This window comes from Oncorhynchus tshawytscha, linkage group LG13 (assembly GCF_018296145.1).
Source record: "Oncorhynchus tshawytscha isolate Ot180627B linkage group LG13, Otsh_v2.0, whole genome shotgun sequence".
Lineage (NCBI taxonomy): Eukaryota > Metazoa > Chordata > Actinopteri > Salmoniformes > Salmonidae > Oncorhynchus > Oncorhynchus tshawytscha.
Window position 1 is genome coordinate 43,024,876 of NC_056441.1, and position 20,942 is coordinate 43,045,817.

The 20,942-nt window shown below is 41.9% G+C and overlaps 1 protein-coding gene across 3 annotated transcripts; it reads right to left on the reverse strand.

The window, feature by feature from the left end:
• Positions 1–308: 308 nt before the first annotated feature.
• LOC112266649 (histone-lysine N-methyltransferase SETDB1-B) lies at positions 309–20,685 on the reverse strand. 3 transcript variants are annotated; one of them, XM_024444325.2, is made up of 20 exons: positions 20,055–20,685; positions 18,666–18,920; positions 12,766–12,929; positions 12,603–12,661; positions 12,012–12,507; positions 11,683–11,862; positions 11,214–11,415; positions 10,717–10,790; positions 10,191–10,381; positions 9,881–9,998; positions 9,571–9,730; positions 6,940–7,153; positions 6,152–6,504; positions 5,536–5,652; positions 5,177–5,346; positions 2,378–2,506; positions 1,886–2,155; positions 1,466–1,635; positions 717–805; positions 309–533 (listed from the first exon to the last, which is right to left on the reverse strand). In XM_024444325.2, the coding sequence occupies exons 2-20, from the start codon at positions 18,848–18,850 to the stop codon at positions 419–421; spliced, it is 3,456 nt and encodes a 1,151-aa protein (XP_024300093.1). In that variant the 5' UTR covers positions 18,851–18,920; positions 20,055–20,685; the 3' UTR covers positions 309–418. The 3 variants fall into 3 exon arrangements, with proteins under 3 accessions (XP_024300093.1, XP_024300091.1, XP_024300090.1); XM_024444323.2 differs by having other exon boundaries at positions 20,001–20,685; XM_024444322.2 differs by having other exon boundaries at positions 19,656–20,684.
• Between the last annotated feature and the right edge of the window lie 257 nt (positions 20,686–20,942).

A 20,942-nucleotide genomic window follows, 5' to 3' on the forward strand; every position in this document is an offset into this window, starting at 1 on the left:
AGCTCGCGAGAACAGGATCGTTCGAAGCTACGAACACTGCTCCCCACAAGTAAACACCCCCTAATTAAAACACTCTTCCAGCCAGACCCTTCTTCAGGTGAGAGCTAGAGTGCCTTTACTAATGTTTAATACCGTAAGTTCTTAAGAAATAACTTCAACATTTGTGAATATAGTTTACTAATATATTCTGGCAGAACACATTTGCAGAATAAATTAGGAATGCTATAAAGTACATTTAAATACTTGAATTAATTTATTAAAGCACAATTTAAGAATTGTAATATGAACAAAAAAAACTCAGTGCATGATTAAAATACAAAAACGTTCATTTTTTTATTGAAAAAAGGTTAAGACTACCTATTACAGTATATTCATACATTTACTGCAGCGGTGAAGCTGGAAGTAGTAGTATGGGCTTTCATAACTTTTCCCTGCACTCTGGATCACAGCGACAATTCAGGACTCTTGACGACCTTTTCACACCAAGCTCACATTTATAATCCCACGCCAGCTCTGTACCAGCTCTAATGCGCCTGAAAAATAAAAAGACAATATGATGAATATACTGAAGTGTATGTTATAATACACATGCTTTAGTCCACCTGGGCATGGGCATTTATTATAGAGCCAAAGGCATGAGCAGAACCCATATTAATCCTGGCTTGGATTCTCAAAAGACCAAGCAATAGATAATATCATAACAGAAGGTCACTAACTTGCTGGCAAAGAAGGCCACCCAGGGGAATCGAAGGTCATGTGTGTCCACAAAAACATTCTGCGCAAACAGGTTTGGTTGGCAGCTATGCTGTAGAGAGAAAAAAAAGGATAAGATGTTGTCACGAATTTTCAATCCCAATAATAACTAAACTATTTAAGCTTTGACCAATCCCAGAGGTTTGTAAGACCCTGGGTTTAATAATAATAATTAGGCAAAGACTGAGCTTCTGTAAAAGGTTCGTAAGCTTTATTCAGAGAACGTTCTAAAGTCAAAAATACAAAGACAATAACTTTATAACTCCCACCCCCACCTACTTAAACGCGCACAAACAGTAGGTGGGCTGTATCTTTCCCCACGTCCACATTCCTCGTTTATCACTATTCTACCAAGCTGGCAGTTCTATTGCCGTTCCCTTCCTCCCTAGATTAGAGGGACCTTGACAGGACCTCTTTCCTGTCATAAGTTTTTCAGAGTTTCAACCAGGTCAGGTCATGTATAGTTAAATTGTCCTCTGTTTTCTCAGTCACACAATTCTCACGCTTAACTTGTCTCAACCAAACCTTATTGGATTTTAGTCTAATAATTACGTTTCAGGGTGGACTTCTTTAGTCATTACTTTAAACATATAAATTCCCTTATCAGATGTATAGTTGGCAGATCTCTGAGAAGTATGGATATAGGTCAAATACAGTCAGGGCATACTATCCAACACACGATACCCTCTGAATATTCCTCCACATGACTCACATTGAGGTAACGACCCACATTCCCCTCCAGCTTTGCGTCGATGACGTAGCATGACTCCTCCCCATCAAAGAAATGCCTAGTGGCATTTGAGGCCTCCTTGTCATTTCCCTCTGCTGTACCATCCTGCTGGTCAGAAGATTTGGCGGCAGAGCCCGATTTCTTCGCTGGGTCTATGAAAGAAGTGTCATTTGATTAGTCTGGGAACCAAAAAAATAACATTTTTAAAAATCCCAAAATAGTGGAGAATTCATAGATGTTTCTGTCTAGATTTTTGTCTGTGCTTTTACTTTCCTCTACCTTCCTACAGTATTTTGAGAAACCAACATTTATCAAACCAAATAAGAATGAATTCTCTACTGAACCTCAGTAAACTTTTTAGTTTCCCTCCATGTTTGTTCCGTATATACTGTTTCCTCTTACCCTCCTGTAGTATTTTGGCATGCCTGCGGGTGACGTAGCTCCTCTCCATAGAGGAGACGTTGTGCCTGAAGTCATCATCAGAGCCGCCATCATCTTCACTGACATCATAATCCTTGTCCTCATAACTGTCCTCATAGTCACTGGGTTCTTCATCATATAAGTTCTTCATACGTAGCGGCTCTTTGTCGTGGTTTCCCTCTTCATCACCACCCCCTTCATCACAGTCATCATCATGTTCACTGTTGTCTTCTTCTATGGGCTCTTCTGAACCTGATGGAGAACAGAGGCCGCAACATTACAGAGATGATCAGTTCTGTTTCTCTTTGCACTCCGTGATCTCTGTGTCCCCACTGGGTATGTGTATTTACAGTTCATGAATCGACATGGAAACCCAGTGTATCTTTTTCACATTCATATAAACATAATACACAAATAGGGTAGATCTGATGCTATGTATGGCTGCAGGTGAGGCCAGGCTCTGCATGTCTGTACCTGACTCATTGTCGGAGCAGCGGGCCTCACTCTCGTAACCCTCCTTGCTCTCAGCTCCCTCTATGTGGTTCAGGTTGACCATGTACATGTTGCCGTCTGTGCTCAAACTCTTCTTGTTCATGATTATCCCTAAGGGGAGAGATGGCAAAGGAAAAAGTTGTGAGCATTGTGTGGAATATAACAGGAAGAATGAGTAGAAGGAGAAGAGGGCTACACTACTAGAGGGCTTGTATTGAGCACTAAAATTATATATATATATATAGCATTGCAGAATAAGACTAATAGTGTATGTAATAGGGCTGTCCCCGACAAAAACAAATCTTGGTCGACCAAGAGGTGTCTGTTCTTTTGACTAATTGATTGGTAGAAATGTATAAACATGTTTTTTTCCATATAGACAGCCTATGTGTTTGAATCAAATCAACTATATGCACTGAGCTTGTCTGACGCTTTAGGCGAACTGTTTGATGAAATAATTAAGACACAAATTACTAGAGGGAGTCCGACCGCAATTGATTTGATTGTGCCGCCTGGCTCAGACTTGCTGCACTGTGTAAGAAAATAGACAGTTAGCACCCGTGGTCTCTCTCCTCCCTGCTGTAGCGACCACCACAGATAATTAAACATGTGACTGAAAAGTTCCAAAATCCCTTATTTGATTAGGAAAAACATTCCCCCTCAACCCTTGTATGCATCGCATGCACAAGACCAAAGACCTACTCGCACGGGACTAGCATTACTAGAATGTCCCTTATTCTAGATTCGGACGGGATTGTCCCCCCCACCCAAACTGCCCCCAGTAATTCTCTTTTCCCCAATAAATTGACAGTTATATGAAGGAAACCTGGAGGTTTTTATTCTTGGCGTGAAGATACAGAATTTCAACATTGGCCACACTGATAGGCCACACTGATAACTCGAGCTTGGTTCCCAAGTTCCTAAACCATATTTCCTTTAGTGTCGCCATAATATTTGAATTGATGAAGTGTGATCATAATCATGAGGATATTTTAGTGATCTGCAGTATGTCCTAAATGCCCTCAAGCCTTCAGAGTCAGCTAAACAGTGCAATTGCACTTGAGATGCATTTTAAGGCTACGGATGGGAAAGTTAACTCATCATTTCCAAACATTTAGGTCAGTTGTATGCTGCTGCTTTGCCATCTATTAACAGCAAGGGTTGCATTAAATAGGCTCAATACTTTTTACTGATGCATTTGGCAATATTCAATTTATACGCACAAAACATATAAACAAAATAATTCACTGTGAAAGTTGATAGGCTATTTGTAGGCCATTCATATATCCCTTATGCGCAGCACTTCGTTCAATTTATCGAATCAGTTACTGTTTTTGTTTTCTAAACAGGATGTGCTTTTAGGCCTACAGCTCGATGGTGGTTATTCAAGGTTGCAATACTAAGCCTACTAATGTTAATTACATTATTACTATTATAATAATAATAGCATCAAGAAGGAGATCAAGAAAAAGGAGCGCTATTATTATAAATATTTGGTGTAAACACTAACTCAATTAAAAATAATACCAGAGAGGCTGTGCTAACACAAAAAAGTGTAAAGTCTTTATTACAGCAAAACAAAGATTAAAAACATTTTTTATCAATTTGTGAAATTGTTTACTTGACATGTTGTTGCATGAGGCTTGGTGCTCACAGAATCAGTAGTCTATTAAACAAAAACAGGATTTATTTCTGTAGATATATTGATGATTTATAAAGCCAGGCACATTTAACAGTTAGGCTATTGATTACAGACCTAATTGACTATAGACCTAATTAAGTTGCGGTTTCCTCTCCTCACTTGAGACAATTAAGGCAAGGGCTGTTTTTTCATCTCCTCATTCTGCTGCTGTCGCCACGGCATTGTTCTCAACACCAATATGCTAGTTAACTTTGCTATTATTGATAAGGGAATTATATGCTTAAAGGTAATGATTACAGAACCCCACCCTGAAACATAAATAATTAGTAATTATTAGTTTATGTAACATGTATAATGAATAATTAAAGTATTAAACGCAAGTCCAACAAGGTTCAGAAGAGACCTGTGAGGGAGAGAAATGTGTGTGCCTAAGAAAATACAGAGAACAATTCAACTGTGTTTGACCCGACCTGGCTAGAACTCTGAGAAACTTATGATAGGACAGGGAGTCCTTCTCAAGGTTCCTCTAATCCTGGGGGAATGGAGCTGTTGGCTGGGTAGTGATACACAGTGGTGAGAACTCTGGGGAAGGATACAACTCACCTACTGTTCGTGTGTATGTATGTGCGTAGGATATCTACTGTTTGTGTGGAAGTATGTGCGTAAGTGGGGAGCAAGTTATAAAATGGATGTCTTTGTATTATGGACTTCAGAACATTCTCGTGAATAAACCGTACTAACCTTTTGCATAAGCTGAGTCTTTGCCAAATTATTATTAAACCCAGGGTCTTACGAACCTCGGGGATTAGTCAAAGTTTATTGATTGTTAGTTATTATCATTGTGATTGAAAATTCTCGTGACAATTATGCACATAGCAACATAGTAAAGGAAAAGGCACCAATTCAACAGCGCACTGATATGTTTCAGAACCGTGGACAGCGACCGCTATCCATTGAGGGAGAAAGCACATTTTTGCTACTGCTTGACTAAAGAAATCTTGGTCGACTAACAGCCTATCGACCAAACAATTGACCAGTCGACTAAAGGGGTCAGCTCTAGTATGTAATCAACAGAAGTCATACTTAACAGCAGTCTGTCTGTGTTGGGTTAAATTAGGTTAGATTACTAGCTCACTCACCAGTGTAGGTGCAGATGAAGGTGCCCTTGGCAATGTCATCCAGGCAGCGGATTCCCCAGCTCTTCCCCACGGTCATGAAGAGCTGTAGCCGCAGCTGAAGGCCATGCTGCACCACCCGGTTAGAGCACACCCGTGGGTCACAGCGGCACAGTGCATTGCACTCATATATACTGCAGATAGAGGGAGGTGGTTGATATAGAAATATTATTATTATTATTGGCTTTTCAGACATTGCTCTCAAAGCTGGTCACAAAAAAAATGCAGAGAAAGAGCTTGAGAGGAAGGAGAAAACTGAGACCAATAGTCAAATGGATATTGCGATTGATGGATCATTTCCATCTGTTAATTAACAGCCTCACCCTGTGGAGAGGCGTTTCTCCAGCCTCTTGTGTGTGTAGCCAGCGTTGACGTCCTCAGGGCCCGCTGGCAACAGGGCTGTGGCCTGGATGGTCAGCTGGTGACAGGAGCATGCCGACCTACATCAACACAATACACATGTCCATAAATGCTTATGTCAAAACAACCTCTACATACCCCAAATATAATCTGATTAAGACATCGCCATTGGGTGAATGGATATAGACGAGCTGTAATTTGACATGTTTTTAAAGTTTTTTTTAGATGTGCCACATTAGGGAATTACACCCCTCTTCATTGGCTACTACCTTTAACTCTTGATACATACTTTGCATTACAGAAATCAAGGAGTATCAAAAACATGGCACCATGATGACACACTAGGGGTTAAAGCAACCACAAAAAAATACCATGACTGAAACTTAAGTCGATCTTAGATCGATTGTCTGAGGGGTCAAGTTAACCTCCCTTTTCATGTAAAACAAAAAATAATGACTATCATGCTTTTAGGGAAAGAGGGATATTTTGTACATCTATTAAACTGCTTGTCCAGTCTTTAAAAAAAGGTTAAGGAAATAAGTTGCAGTGATGGAGAACTTTAACCCCTGTGACACACACCTGTCCCTGCAGCCGTCCGTGCAGTCGCAGCCCATCAGAAAGTCTGAACTGGTGTTGATGGAGACCCCACTGGCTGCGACACGCTGCTTGTTGTAGATCACTGAGAGTGGCCGGATGCTGTTGAGCTCGTTGATGCAGGACAGCGGCTGGTTCTCTCTGCCCAGCGTCAGGTCTGGGATGTTGATCTTGTAGGGCCGGGGCTGGTGAGTGGTGGTCACAGACACAAAGGGGTCCAGGCAGAACATGTCCAGGAAGAGGAAGTCACAGCGTGTCTGTTGAAGGTAGTCCTGCACAGCAGTCATGTTGCTCAGGCTGAGGCCACACGGCGACCGGTAAAATATGTGGAAATACGTCTGAGAGAGACAGAGGGCCGGAGGAGGAAGGTGGTGAGAAAACCCCAAAAAACAGCACAACTATACCAGAGTTTTGAATAACTATAGGTATGAATCTTGGATGACAACAGAACTATACATTATTTTTCATCTGTTACTATGGAAATGTAGCAATTGCTCTGCTCCAAATTCTCCAGTTAAGAAGAGCACAGCATCAGGCATGACCTAACACCCCTGGAGCTGAGTAATCACTATAGGTAATGGCAGAGTTCTGTATCATAAAGTATGATGTTCCTGACAGTCCAGTTAGCTAGGTGCTCACCTTGTTACTGGCCAGGGGTGAAGTTTCCCCTAGGATCAGCTTCACCTCCCCCAATCCTAACCTGAACCATTAGAGGGGAAAATGCCCAACTAACCCATGATCAGCATCTAGGGGAAACTTCACCCTACACCCACCTTGTTATTGACCCGGTGGCGGCCCTTCATGCGGCGGAACTCGCAGAGCAGGGGGATGAGCAGCGGGTTGCGTCCACGGTGCTTGGCCTCGACCTTTGACCGGATGCAGTTCAGGCAGGCGGGGCAGCAACGGTGGGGAGTGAAGGTGACCGAACCTTTAGCTGTGATGACAGACGACTCCTTGTCAGTCGTACGATCCTGGCCAAAGGGCCTCCTGACATGACCAGGGAGAAGATGACATAGTTGAGGGAGAATGAACGAGGGAGGAAAGGTTGACAGCCTGAAACAAGGATTCAAAGGTTAAATAAGGGGTACTTATATTGGACCTGTGTCACGGTGTGTGTGTCATGGTGTGTCACGAGAATCTTCAATCCCAATGATAATAACTGACAATCAATAGCTCTGACCAATCCCCGAGATCTGGAAGACCATGGGTTTAATAAAAATTTGTCAAAGACTAAAAAAATGCAGGGTAGCCTTGTGGTTAGAGCATTGGACTAGTAACCGAAAGGTTTCATGTTCAAATCCCCAAGCTGACAAGGTACCAATCTGTCGTTCTGCCCCTGAACAGGCAGTTAACCCACTGTTCCTAGGCTGTCATTGAAAATAAGAATTTGTTCTTAACTGACTTGCCTAGTTAAACAAAGGTAAAAGTTAAAAGTTAAAAAAGATAGCAGTTTATTCAGAGAACGTTCTAAAGTCCATTATACAAAGACATCCATTTTATAGATGCGCACATACTTCCACCCAAACAGTAGGTGAGTTTCTTTATAGTTCTCACCACTGTGTATCACTGCCCAGCCGACAGTTCCATTCCCCGAGATTAGGGAAACCTTGAGAAGTACTCCCTGTACTCATAAGTTTCTCAGAGTTCCTGCCAGGTCGGTTCAAACAGTTGAATTGTTCTTCGGTATTTTCTTAGGCACACACACACATTTCTCTCTTTCCCAGTCCAACCTAATTGGACTTATGTTTAATACTTTAATTATTCCTTATACATGCTAGATAAAATATACTCCCTAATGGTTACGTTTCAGGGTAGAATTATTTAATCAGTATCTTTAAAACATATCAATTATTCGACATAGCAAACCACAGATGTTTTGAACGGGTCACAAGGTGAGACTTTTTAAATGAGAAAGGAGTATCCCGTAGCCAGAGAGCATTCGCTAAAAATTACCATTCATTTTGGTCCATAAGACGAGGTTCCAATCTTGTTCCTGGTACTTCATAGCACATAAACACCAACTCATCCAATGGCATAAATCAATTGTCAACTCCAGATACTCCCATCTCAAGTAAAACCTCTTCTTGACCCCACTCCTGGACAAGCTCACTGAGGGGAGTAAAGCCTCTAGGTCATACACTAACCCAGGATAAGTGCAACATCAGAGATGACTTACAATGGTTCCAGACACTACCACACACATCCCCCAATGCTAAAGGAGGGAGTGACTGGCGCACAAACATTGTGGAGACAAGTAATTGGTTCCCCATTAATCACACCATCCCTTCACATGGTTTAAGAATAGGTAGACACATTCACATATGAAGACAACGTTCCCTCCTGTCCTCTTCCCTTTCTGATATTCTGCATAGCACCAGGGACATGTGAAAGACACACCTGACCTCTCCCCTCTCTGGGCCCCAGGTGACTTGAGCCTGATAAGGGAATTTATATATGTTTAAAGTAATGACTAAAGAATTCCACCCAGAAACGTATAAGACTATGTGAAATGTATTAGAATAATAAGACTATATTCCAATAATGTATGTGAGGGACAAGTTAAGAGGGAGAAATATATGGTTGAGAAAACAGAGGCAGGTAGACTACACATAACTCTGAAAAAGCTGACAACAGGAGGGCCCTTTCAAGGCCTCTCTAACCTAGGGAGGAGAGAACGGCGAGAAACTGCCAAGGCTGGTATTAAAGTGATAAAACTGTGTGTGTGTGTGTGTGTAGGTTATAAAGACTGTTCAAATTTTGGTTGACTTTAGAACGCTCTCAATAAAGCTTACAAACCTTTTGCAGAAGCTGAGTCTTTGCCTAATTATTATTAAACCCAGGGTCTTACAAATCTCAGGGATTGGTCAAAGCTTAAATAATTGTTTAGTTATCATCATTGGGATTGCAAATTCTTGTGACAAGCCCCAGCTGAGAGAAGAAGTACAACTGAGTCCGAAAGGATACATTCTAATAACAAGTGTATCACCTAAGCATATTATGCAGATAAGACATCTTAATGATCTGTTACACAACTAATTCTGATTCTTCCGCCACATGGGTTACTGGCCCAACGCTCTAACCCAGGGATGGGCAACTCCAGTCCTCGGGAACCTGATTGGTGGCACACTTTTTCCTCCATCCCTAGCGAACACAGCTGATTAATCAAATTGCATTCTAAACTGAAGATCATGATTAGGTGATTATTGGAGTCAGGTGTGTTAGCTGGGGTAAAACTGTGACAGCAATCAGGCACACGAGGACTGGAATTGCCCACCCCTGCTCTAACCGCTAGGCTACCTTCCACCCTAATAAAATTGAATAATAATGTATGCAGGAAATACACAAAGACACACCTTTTGAAAAGAGTACAGAAACAGTATAAACACAAGACAAATTCTACTCACCCTACGGACGCTGACTGTTTACCAGCAGCTGGCTGGCCCTGGCTGACATTGTTGGAAGTGACCTGCGCTGGTATTACTGTTGACGAGGGGTTGACGTGAGGTTTGTTGGCAGCAGCCGTGCTAGTCTGGTGGATTGTAGTAGTAGTCGAAACTGCTGTCCCTGGGTGATGGACAAAGAGTGTGCTCGCTAAATAAACACATTGTCCAGATGGCTGATGTAGATGTTCATTCAGACAAACACAAGGCTGTAGATGTGTTCATTATTTATCAACAGGGCACAGAGTAAAAAGGAGATAAGACAGACACTTACCACTGTTGGGCCGTGTCACTGTTGGTTTATCCTTTGCCTCCTCAACACGTTTCTTCATGTTGGCCATATGCTCCAGACGCAAAGAGCCTCGGTAAACCCATTCCTTATGTTCGTCATCCTGAGAACACCACACAGACACACTTTACCACACAGTGAGACATACAGGAAAAACGGCTTGGCATTATGTGTGTCAGTGAATAATTAGACTTCAGTTAGGTAAGCATAACCAGAATACCAGGCACAATATATTGCAAGTCAATCACTATCAATTTAATTCATGGTTACGGGCTAAGTAGTTGTAGCTTCTCACCTTGAAGACGACGCACAACAAGCTGCAGTCAATCTGCTCTACTTCTGTCCTCCTCTGGATCCCCTCAAACTCCACGTTGATGGGCTGGCCTGGTCTGTACTGGGCCATAGGCGGGTTGGGATACACCTTGATGTAATCCTTGATGAACTCCCTGTTGGCCTCATCCTCTATGTCCTCCCACACCTCCGGCACTGCAGTCGATAGAGAGAGACAGGAGGCTTAGCTCGAGTGAGTCTGTGTGGTATCTGCAAGAATCTCACCAACACCTGCATTGCAGATTAAACTTGTAGCATGACAAGAACCCGCGTATGAGTTTTTCTGCTCCGTACAAGCCAATTAATTGAAAAAATGGATAACTCAAATGACTTTGGTATATCTTGTTGCACAGGTGGATTCACCCAACTACAGCTGGATCTGAATAAAACATCCTACATTTGGTAGGAGGATCAAACAAGATTGAGCCAAGAAGTATTGAGTACAAGAGAGACTTTTTTATTTTTTTATTTAAGTCTGAGGCTGTTCTTACGTGGTCTGCAAACAATGTGAAGATCCGGCAAACCGACATAGGAAGGTGTGCCGTCATCAAAAAAGACCAGGAACCTGAAACACAAGAAGGAGCGCCACAGAGCTTTACTAAGACATTGATGGATCACATTCAGCATGATGTTTACATATAAATATCATCCAACCAATCACACATAATACTATCACATATGGCTGCTACGCTGGCTGTTCTACCTGATAAATGTACACTGTCCCTGATTAGAGGGGAACAATTTAAAAAATGCAGAGGAACTGGCTTCGAGGTCCAGAGTTGAGTTTGAAGGGAGTAGGCTATATTAAATGGATTTATGTTCCAAAGGTCCACATCAGTGGCTTGTAGGTTATGGTGTAAGCCATGAGATGCTAAACGTGTTTATGTTAATTAATGCTCAATTACTGTGAGACCGGCAATTATTTGCATGACAATCGAAAGGCTGACAAAATGTAATGACACAGCCCTACTCACACACACTCTCATACCTCATGCGGTTCTTTCGGTTGGGGAGCTCAGCCAGAATGCCAGAGTAGAACCAGGACTGCTCGGCGTCCTTGAACTTGGCCACCACGCGCACACCCACGTACAGCCTCTCCAGTGAAGCAGTCTGGTCAAAGGCTATGTGGTGTCCTGACAGCATGCTTCTCCCTTTCTCGCTAAAGTCCACCTTATACCTGCTTCCATTCTCTGTGGAGCGTCAATGGTTGAGATATAGAGAACATGGAGAAAACAAAGAATTCTGTAAAGGACATGAACTGATATAAAAGCAGATTTATGACTAGATATGTCAAAGTGACTTGAGATAAGAGATTATTGTCCCCATGGGGTCATTTTGTTTGCAGCTCTGTGCATACATTACAACTCATCAAGCATAGACGAATGGACATATCTATACCATTACAAACAAATACAATGAGAATATAAATAAATCAGTGGTTGTGTGTGTGTTCTTACCTGATGGTTTGATTTCTGTTATCCTTCCTGAGTGCCAGGTCTTGGTCCTCCTCCTAGCCAGGACCTTCATATCAGTCTTAATCTCCTCCTCTGTGAGGCCGGGAGGTGGCTGAGTGGCAGGGTTTGGTGCATGTGTCGGAGCTTGCGACACGCTGGTCACCACAAATGGAGTGGACGTTTCTGTAAGAGAGAGCGAGAAGACCACCATGAGAACTAAAGATTTTCATTAAAGATATATCACTGACATCAAGTTGAAAGCAATTTAGAGAAGACCAATAATACAAAACAAGGTCAGACATTTGAAGTCCAAAATGCAAAGCACAAGTCACCTTTTCTGGCCTCTTGTTGTTTTAATGGGACAGTAGAACCACTTTTGCTGGCCTCCTGTAATTTTGGTGGGGAAGCTGTGCCACCTTTGCTTGAGTTCTGCTGTTTTGTCGACGCAGAGCAGTCACCTGCTCTGGGCTTTTGTGGTTTCGATGGCACAGAAGGATTTGTTGGGGCAGGAGGTGAGTCTTCCCTGTAAGACACAAGTTGATGCTTGGTTCGGACAGATTCTCTTCTCTTCCTTTCACCTTTTCTCGGCCGTCCACGTTTGCTGGACTCTGGACGTTTTGTTGAGATCTTTTTTGATTTTGATGGAGTATACTCATCGCCGCTGTCTTCTTGTGGACTTGGTGGTTCAGACTCTGACTCAGCAAGGGGAGTTGCTGGGGTATCATTAGAGTTTGAGGCTTCATTTGGGGCAACAGTTACAGTCACAAAAGGGGTGGTCACAGCTGGAGAGGATGGCATGCTCTCCATGTCATCTGCCATGTCATTGTACTAAGGAAGAATGAGAGAAAAGCATGTCAGGAGCATGGCCGAGACCACACACGTAGAAGTGTGTGCATTTACATCCTATCTGGCTAAGTTCTCACATTTTCTGTGTCACTGTCTGTAGCTGGGACTTCTCCAGGAGCCGAATCGGAAGCAGCAACTGAGAAAACGGAGATTAAACAATAAAGCATAACGTATTGAGATTGAGGATCACATCCCATCCCCTCTGTTCCCATTGAAACAACATCTCCCTCAATCCCTTACCTCCGTCTGTGGCCATGGTGTTGTCGTTTCTGTCAGCGTCCCCATCATCAATCTCAATGATGCTTTGCTGGCCCACTCCTTCATCTTCAGAGTCTGTGTCTCTGTACTCCATGCCCAGTTTGCTGTACAGCGCCTTCATAACGGTCTCACACTCCACCACAGACCTGTGGAGAAACAGTCAAGGCAGAGGTTGCGGTCCCGAAGGTAACAGCCCTGTTCCCGCCCTCCCTGGAAGCTTCTTCCCCACATTCTGCCGCACGTTTCTTTACCTCTACGCACATATTTTTATGGTCACCCTGCCTTCACATTTCTCACTCAATCATGAATTATAATTCTTAAAGTTTTACGGGTGAAACATCCACGCAGCATCTGCATGTGTCACGGCAGAATCAGAATCCTTTAGGTAACGTTTATAAATAAGATGTTTTATTAATTTTCATAAGCATGCTTATGTGGGTAAAGTTACTTGGGCCCAGAGAGGGGAGAGGTCGGGTTAGTCTTATCTGTGAATGTGTCTAACTATTCCTAAACCATGTGAAGGGATGGTGTGATTAATGGGGAACCAGTTAGGTTGGCTCCACAATGGCTGTGTGCCAGTCACGTCTCTCTGTAAGCTTGTCCAGGAGGGGGTGTAATTGATATGCCATTGGATGAGGTAATGTTTGGTTCTAAGTGGTACCAAGAACGAGATAAGAGCTTCGGTTTAGGAGACCAAACTAAACGATCATTTATAGCTAACGCTATAAATTATGGGATACTCTTTTCTGGTAAAATGTTCTTTGTATAATGTTCCTAAGACCTGTTATTCTTCATGTGAGTTTTGATGGGTGTGTCTTTGCTATAAATGATACTAAGGACTTTTGTAAGCACTCTCAGAGAATTCATTTATAGACACTGAATTGATCTGAGAGTCACAGGGCTATGGTGAAGCTCATATAATTAAAGATGGACTTTATGATAACTCTGACTTGTGTGTGGTTTGTCCTCATGATTTGGTAATACAGGAAATTTCCACGACACATGCCAACCATTTGATCTCAAATCAGTTTCATGGGAATATACACTTAGATCTTCCTGAGTTATGTAGTGTTGTTTTGAAGTACAGTATTGTTTAGAATTATTATGTACAGTGAGCTAATATTAGAGCAGAGGGCTGTAGCCTTTTTGGGGTAGGGGGTAGCATTTATTTGTGGATGAATAGCGTGCCCAGAGTGAACTGCCTCCTACTCTGTCCCAGATGCTAATATATGCATATTATTATTAGTATTGGATAGAAAACACTCTGAAGTCTCTAAAACTGTTTGTATGATGTGTGCGAGTATAACAGAACTCATACGACAGGCGAAAACCTGAGAAAAATCCAAACAGGAAGTGGGACATCTGAAGTTTGTAGTTTTTTTTCAAAGCTTGGCCTACCAAATACACATTGAGATATGGATAAAGTTGCACTTCCTACGGCTTCCACTAGATGTCAACCGTCTTTAGAAACTTGAATGATGATTCTACTGTAAAGGAGGGGCTCATGAGACCTCTGAGTCAGTGGTCTGGCAGAGTACCTTGGTCTCATGATGCGCGCTCCTGACAGAGTTACCTCTCGTTCCAGTGCTTTTCTGAAGACAAGGGAATTCGCCGGTTGGAACATTATTGATGTTTTATGTTAAAAACATCCTAAAGAGTGATTCCATACAGTCCTTTAGAAACATGTCAAACGATGTAACGGAACTTTGAGTTTTTGTCTCATGAAGATGGATTACTGGGCTGAACACACTAACAACAAGTGGCTATTTGGACATAAATGACGGACTTTATGGAACAAATCAGTCATTTATTGTCAACCTGTGATTCCTGGGAGTGCCTTCTGATGAAGATCCTCAAAGGTAAGTGAATATTTATGGTGTTGTTTCTAACTTTGTTGACTCCAAAATGGCTGTTTTGGGTTCTGAGCGCCGTTCTCAGATTATGGTTTTTCCGTAAAGTTTAAAAATCTGACACAGACTTCTCCTTAATGCAACAGCTATCTTTAATTCTGTGAATAACACTTGTATCTTTTATTGATGTTTATTATGAGTGTTTCTGCAAAATCACCGGATGTTTTGGAATCAAAACATTACTGCACGTAAGGCGCCAATGTAAACTGAGATTTCTGGATGTAAATATACACATTATCGAACAAAACATACATGTATTGTGTAACATGATGTCGTATGAGTGTCATCTGATGAAGATCATCAAAGGTTAGTGTTTAATTTTATCTATATTTCTGCTTTTTGTGACTCCTATCTTTGACTGGAAAAATGGCTGTGTTTTTTGAGACTTGGCTATGACCTAACAATCATGTGGTGTTTTCGCTGTAAAAGCATTTTTTAAATCGGACATGATGGGTAGATTAACAAGATGTTTATCTTTCATTTGCTGTATTGGACTTGTTAATGTGTGAAAGTTACATATTTCTAAAAAATATTTTTGTATTTCGGGCGCTGCCTTTTCAGCAGAATGTTGTAGAGGGGTTCCCCTGCGCTAGAAAGGTTAACAAACTGTAGCATACCTGTGTTGTTTCAAAGCACATATTTTGCCTAGTGCTTAGTGCTGTTGAGTTGTCCGCATGAGGGAAGTGAGGTTGTTTTTGTCTTACAGTAACGTTATACTATGCTATTATAGTCGGTTCTGTGTAGAATCGATCATTATGTGATCTTGCAGACATTGATTTAGACTTGATCTTTTTATTTTAGTTTTTATTGTCAGAGTAGACTGTTTTCTGGGCAGCCGAACGAGTAGAGCAGAGACTGTGCATAAAGTAGAGAATCCTACACATGCACAGAAGCTTCGGATCTTTAGCTACCGGGAAGAGGCTTCCGAAGAATTCGGAACTGCAGCCTTTGGAATGTCAACAGTCAAATCAGTGCACAACAAATCCACAGCCACGAGTCCAATAGCACTGCTGCAGACAACAGTCTCACATGTATATGCTACAGTGGAGGCTCCTCAGAGGAGTAAAGGGAGGATCATCCTACTCAGTGAATTTCTGAAAAATGAAAAGTGAAATATTAAAAAAGGTATCCTTTTTAGATAAAACTATACTAAATATATTCACGTCATCAAATAACTGATTGAAACACTGTTAGGAATAATGATTAAACAATATCCCCATTTTAAATAGAACTCTAACTAAGTAAACTTATACTCTGTTTTATTATATCTGATTAACAATATGAATTCATAAGTGAGGGATTGTGGAGCCTGAAAAAGGGGGTAATTAAATAAAATAAATACCATTCCAGCCAGGTTGGAGAAGATTGGAAGTGGTTTTTTTTAAGTAAGCAGAAAGGGTCATTAACCTATGGCTGAACCGACTCAACTTAGCTCTGGGATGTTTAGATAAGGCAGTGTGTGTTTCCTTAGGTTTTCCATTAGCTGGAACTGTCTGCTGAATGGTGATGGATGAAAACTTCAGAAGGTTTATCTCGAATGAACTTTTGAACTGTTGGGAGAAAGAATATTTTATATCCTATGACGTCATATTTTGTATATAAACTGTTGTTCGTGGTTACATGGCAGCGCCCTCCGAGAATAAATACTATTATCTATTTTTGATAAGACTGGTCTCTGTCTATTTTATGCAAATAAGAATCTTACAAATTCTCATAAAATAGACTAAGTGAATTCAATTAAAGAAAACATATTGGAATTATGAAATTACAGTAACAAACATATCTCCCGAGTGGCACAGTGGTCTAAGGCACTGCATCACAGTGCTAGCTGTGCCACTAGAGATCTTGGTTCGAGTCCAGGCTCTGTCGCAGCCGGCCGCGACCGGGAGACCCATGGGGTGGCGCACAATTGGCCCAGCATCGTCCGGGTTAGAGGAGGGTTTGGCCAGCAGGGATGTTCTTGTGCCATCGCGCACTAGCGACTCCTGTGACGGGCCGGGCGCAATACACACTGAAATGCTCGCCAGGTGTTCAGTGTTTCCTCTGACACATTGGTGCGGTTGGCTTCCGGGTCTAGCGGGCATTGCGTCAAGAAGCAGTGCAGCTTGGCTGGGTTGTGTTTCGGAGGACGCACGGCTCTTGACCTTCGCCTCTCCCGAGTCTGTATGGGAGTTGCAGCGATGGGACTAGACTGTAAACTGCAGGACAACTATTTTCCATCCTCCTTTGAGTACATTGACTTCAATAGAAGTCCGATGCATGGTTCTTCCATGAGCCTCCTAAGGACTTCCGAAGGACGTCCTCCAACCTATTAGAGCTCTTGCAGCACAAACTGATGTTGTCCACCAAATCAAAGGATCAGAGAATGAACCTTGTGGTGAGTAGTTGACTAGCCAATAGTTTAACAGGTTAACAAAATCATTTATTTATTATTTTATTTCACTTACTAGCTAATGCAGCTAGCTAATTTAGCCTACTCAAACAGAGAGGAATGATATTTATGTTGGCTAGCTGGCTAAGGCTATCCAACACAAACTCTGAGTCAAGGTAAGCTTTTGGTTTTATAGTACTATGGCACTGGTAATTTTCCACAACTGTCCAGTACCCTCCTCACACACCACACAAAGGAGTGATTTATTACTGGCTCCTAAAGACCCAGCCAGGCTGAATTCTTGTTCCATCTGTTGAGGCTCTAAAGATCTTATCACTCCCCTTAGACCCATAGACAGTGAGAACTGGTGAGAACCTGTTCTTGTTTGCTCAATGCTTAAGAAAGTGGAACCAAGTACCTTAAAAAACATATATATTTAACTGGGTGAGTCAGTTAAGAACAAATTCTTATTTACAATGGCGGCCTACCCCGGCCAAACGTGGACGACACTGGGCCAATTGTGCGCCACCCTATGGGACTCCCAATCACAGCTGGATGTGATACATCCTGGATTCGACCCAGAGTGACGCCTCTTCCTCATGTAACTTTCGAGAGGAGCAAAACTTCTCTCCTGACCCTTATGCCACAACATTTGTACAATCAAAATAAAATATCTACATTTCTAATTTTGATCTGTCGCTCTGTAAACATGCCTGGGCGAAAATAAATAATAGCAAGGAAGCATGGGCTTGGATCACAGCATGACGACAGACGTCGTTAGCAACGGAATAATTATACACAGACAGACAAAGTAGGCCTACTAAACGATGCCAAGTAGACAGACAAAATCAACCATATCGCCCCAGCAAAGTAGACAGAAAATAGGTATATTGAACAACAACGACCAGCTACGGATTCTGATTCATTCATACATGATGTTTGGAGAAGGGGAGACTTGTGCCATGTAACGAGTGACTGAATGCGAGTGAATGAATTATTCCTATCACAGATAATTACAACACCGTTACAATACTTGTTTTGTCCGAGTACTCGGCACACCCCTAGTATTCAATCTGCAGATTAAAAAAATATTTAAAAATCCAATAGAAACTCTCGTTTGCAGCTGTTTTGACTAATGATTACACCCAAGATCAGCTAGATGTACGAAAGAGTGTGCATAGCGGTAATGAATGTCACTGTCTGTCACCTTTATTACTCCAATTTGTCTCTCTCTCTGACCTGTGCACCTACGTTATAAACTTTCATTCGTAGGCTAGGTTGTAGTAACCTCATGATGGGTATAGGGAAAACTAGAGTATCATGTAGTAGCCTAAACCTTTCAATGTTACATTGAGCTGGGTTAATGTAATATGAATGACAGTCATCCAATAAGCTGCAATAAAAATAAGATGCAAGCATTGCAGACCAAGAAAACAAAACTTATAGGCTGATCCCAGATCTGTTTGTGCTCTTACCAATGCCACTTCTCACGGTCAAGCCAAACATTTCTATATGGCATGAGAAACTGACAAGAAGTCGACATGACAGCAGATCTGGGACCAGGCTAAAACACTTAAGCCAACAGGCTGAAAAACACTCACTCGCAGGCAGTGTTGAAAAGGGTGCGGGTGCAGAGGGCCTGCTTCTCCTTCCGCTGCACTAGGTTCTGCATCTGGGCCAGCTGGGTCCTCCTGAGTTTCACCAAGTCTTGATTCTCCACCTCCTCCTGTATCCAGCTCTGAAGCTCCCCCACGGTCATCTCCATCTCATCATCCCCACTCTCCATCACTTGGGAGACTGTGACACCTATCTAATGGGTGCTCTCAGGTTTTCAACAGTAGGTCTGTGTTCTGGTCCTGTTGACAAAACATTGTCAATTTCCTTCCGCTTTTCTAAGAGCTCATAATATTTAACTGCAGGCCATGCTTTCATTATTTGTTTAGATATTAAAATTGGCGTTGTAATGTAAACATTGAGCCATTTGACTTAACAACAAATCGTTAATCGCCCAACAAATCAACACATTTGGCACGTGAACTGTTACACGGTTGTTCATAAAACACCACAACGCCTTTCATTAGTTCCAAGAGGTATTAAGTGTAAGCTATTAACAAACGAATTCTTATTTTTACTGTAATGAAAAGGTCCAAACTGCACAATGACGGCGAAGAAAGTGAATGTTGAGGTAACGTTAGAGAAAGTAAATGTTATGAGGTAACGTTAGCGAGCTAACGTTAGCGTAGTCTGATTAAGCAGGTTGTATACAAATAATAGATTATTTCACAAATTAACGCGAAGTGTGTATTACAGCCTGATTAATCAGATAGACGCTAACGTATCTTGCCTGATTAATCAGATTGAAGTTGGCGGATCTAATGCGACAGTTAGTAACGCTAGCTAGTTTAGCTAAATTAAGCCCAATTCGATATTTAGCTAGCGTTAGTATTACGAGTACTATGCTAGCTAATCCAAATGTCTTAATGGTAACTATAAACTAGTATAGCTAGCTACATATCTAGCTAACTATGGCTGAATAACTCAATTTCTTCGGTTAACCAAATTGTGTTGCAAAAAAACATGTATTTTCTCACCTGAAGCTTCCCGCAAAAACATTCACTGTCCACTTCCGCGGACGACGTTAGCCCAGTCAGCTAGCTAAATGAACGTTAGCTTTAGCCAGTCAGCTAGCTAAGTGATTGTTAGTTTTAGCCAGTCAGCTAGCTAAGTGAACGTTAGCTTTAGCAACCAAGGCAAGGGGGAGGGTATGTCAGTGTTCCGTTTTAGCCTAGTTTTTTCAACATGCTGCAGTTCTTAGACCTTTGTGTTTTAAACGCAGGTAGTATATAACGTTAGCTTTGTCCAATTTCCCATGCATACTCTTTGGTCGAAGTAAAATCACCAGGGTGTGCAGGCTAACTAACTATTACTACACCCACCGCCATGATGAATTGGAAGACGCTTGCAAACAGGGTAGTGGATGATAACGTTACCCCCGTGTGCTCCTACGATGGCGCCATGATGAATTGGAAGACGCTTGCAAACTGGGCAGTGGGTGGTAACGTTATCCCCGGTGTGTTCTCCTACGATGGATATACATGTGCACTGCAGACAGAGTGTAGAATGCGATGCTAGAGCAAAGATCTACTGTAATATATTTGCTTAAATGTATCGAGTTAATAGTGATGAGTCGGCTCTAAGAGCTGGCTCGCATATCAGAAGAGCCGAATGTATTTATAAAAATATAAAATCATTAAGATATTAATAATCAAACGATTTAAATGAGTAGAATTAACTAATTCAAATAACGACAAAGGAAATAAAATAATATAGGCCTAAATGCTCAAGCACACATTCGTTCACACACTTAGCAGCCGAGGAGAGAGAGGAAGGACAGCTGTGAAGACAGCAGCTGGAAAATGAGTCGGAAGCACAGTAGCATGTTAGAGCATAGTGTAGAACTTGCCAAAACAAAATCTCATATAAAGCCGGTTATACGCAGAACCTACATCGGCATATGTGCACCCAACTGTGAAGCTAACTGTGAAGCTAGCTGTAGCAGAATTTCAAGAAACTAGCGGGCCTGCTAGTGATAGTGATGGAGCCAGCACCTCCACACATGGAGATGTATCCACCCAGTCAAGTAGGCCTACTCCGCGACCAACAGCAGCGCAGTCTTCTATGGACCAGTTTATGCCAAAGTCTATGTCTGTATCAAAACAAGACCAAATTGATATTGCATTGGCTAAAATGATTACCACCGATTTCCAGCCATTTTTGATCGTGGAGGACAGAGGTTTTAGAAATTATAGTTTCTCTTTATGGGGTAATACCCCCTGGTGTTTGGAGTTGTGGAAATAAAGAGAGAAATAGAGGTGAAA

Excerpts from the sequence above, each read along its gene's own strand:
- LOC112266649 (XM_024444325.2), bottom strand. The coding sequence starts at position 18,850 with ATGGAGAGTGGGGATGATGAGATGGAGATGACCGTGGGGGAGCTTCAG. Across the intron at positions 11,863-12,011 it reads ACAACAAGAGGCCAGAAAAG|AAACGTCCACTCCATTTGTG; the intron begins GTGACTTGTGCT and ends TCTCTCTTACAG. Across the intron at positions 806-1,465 it reads ATGTGGGTCGTTACCTCAAT|CATAGCTGCCAACCAAACCT; the intron begins GTGAGTCATGTG and ends TTCTCTCTACAG.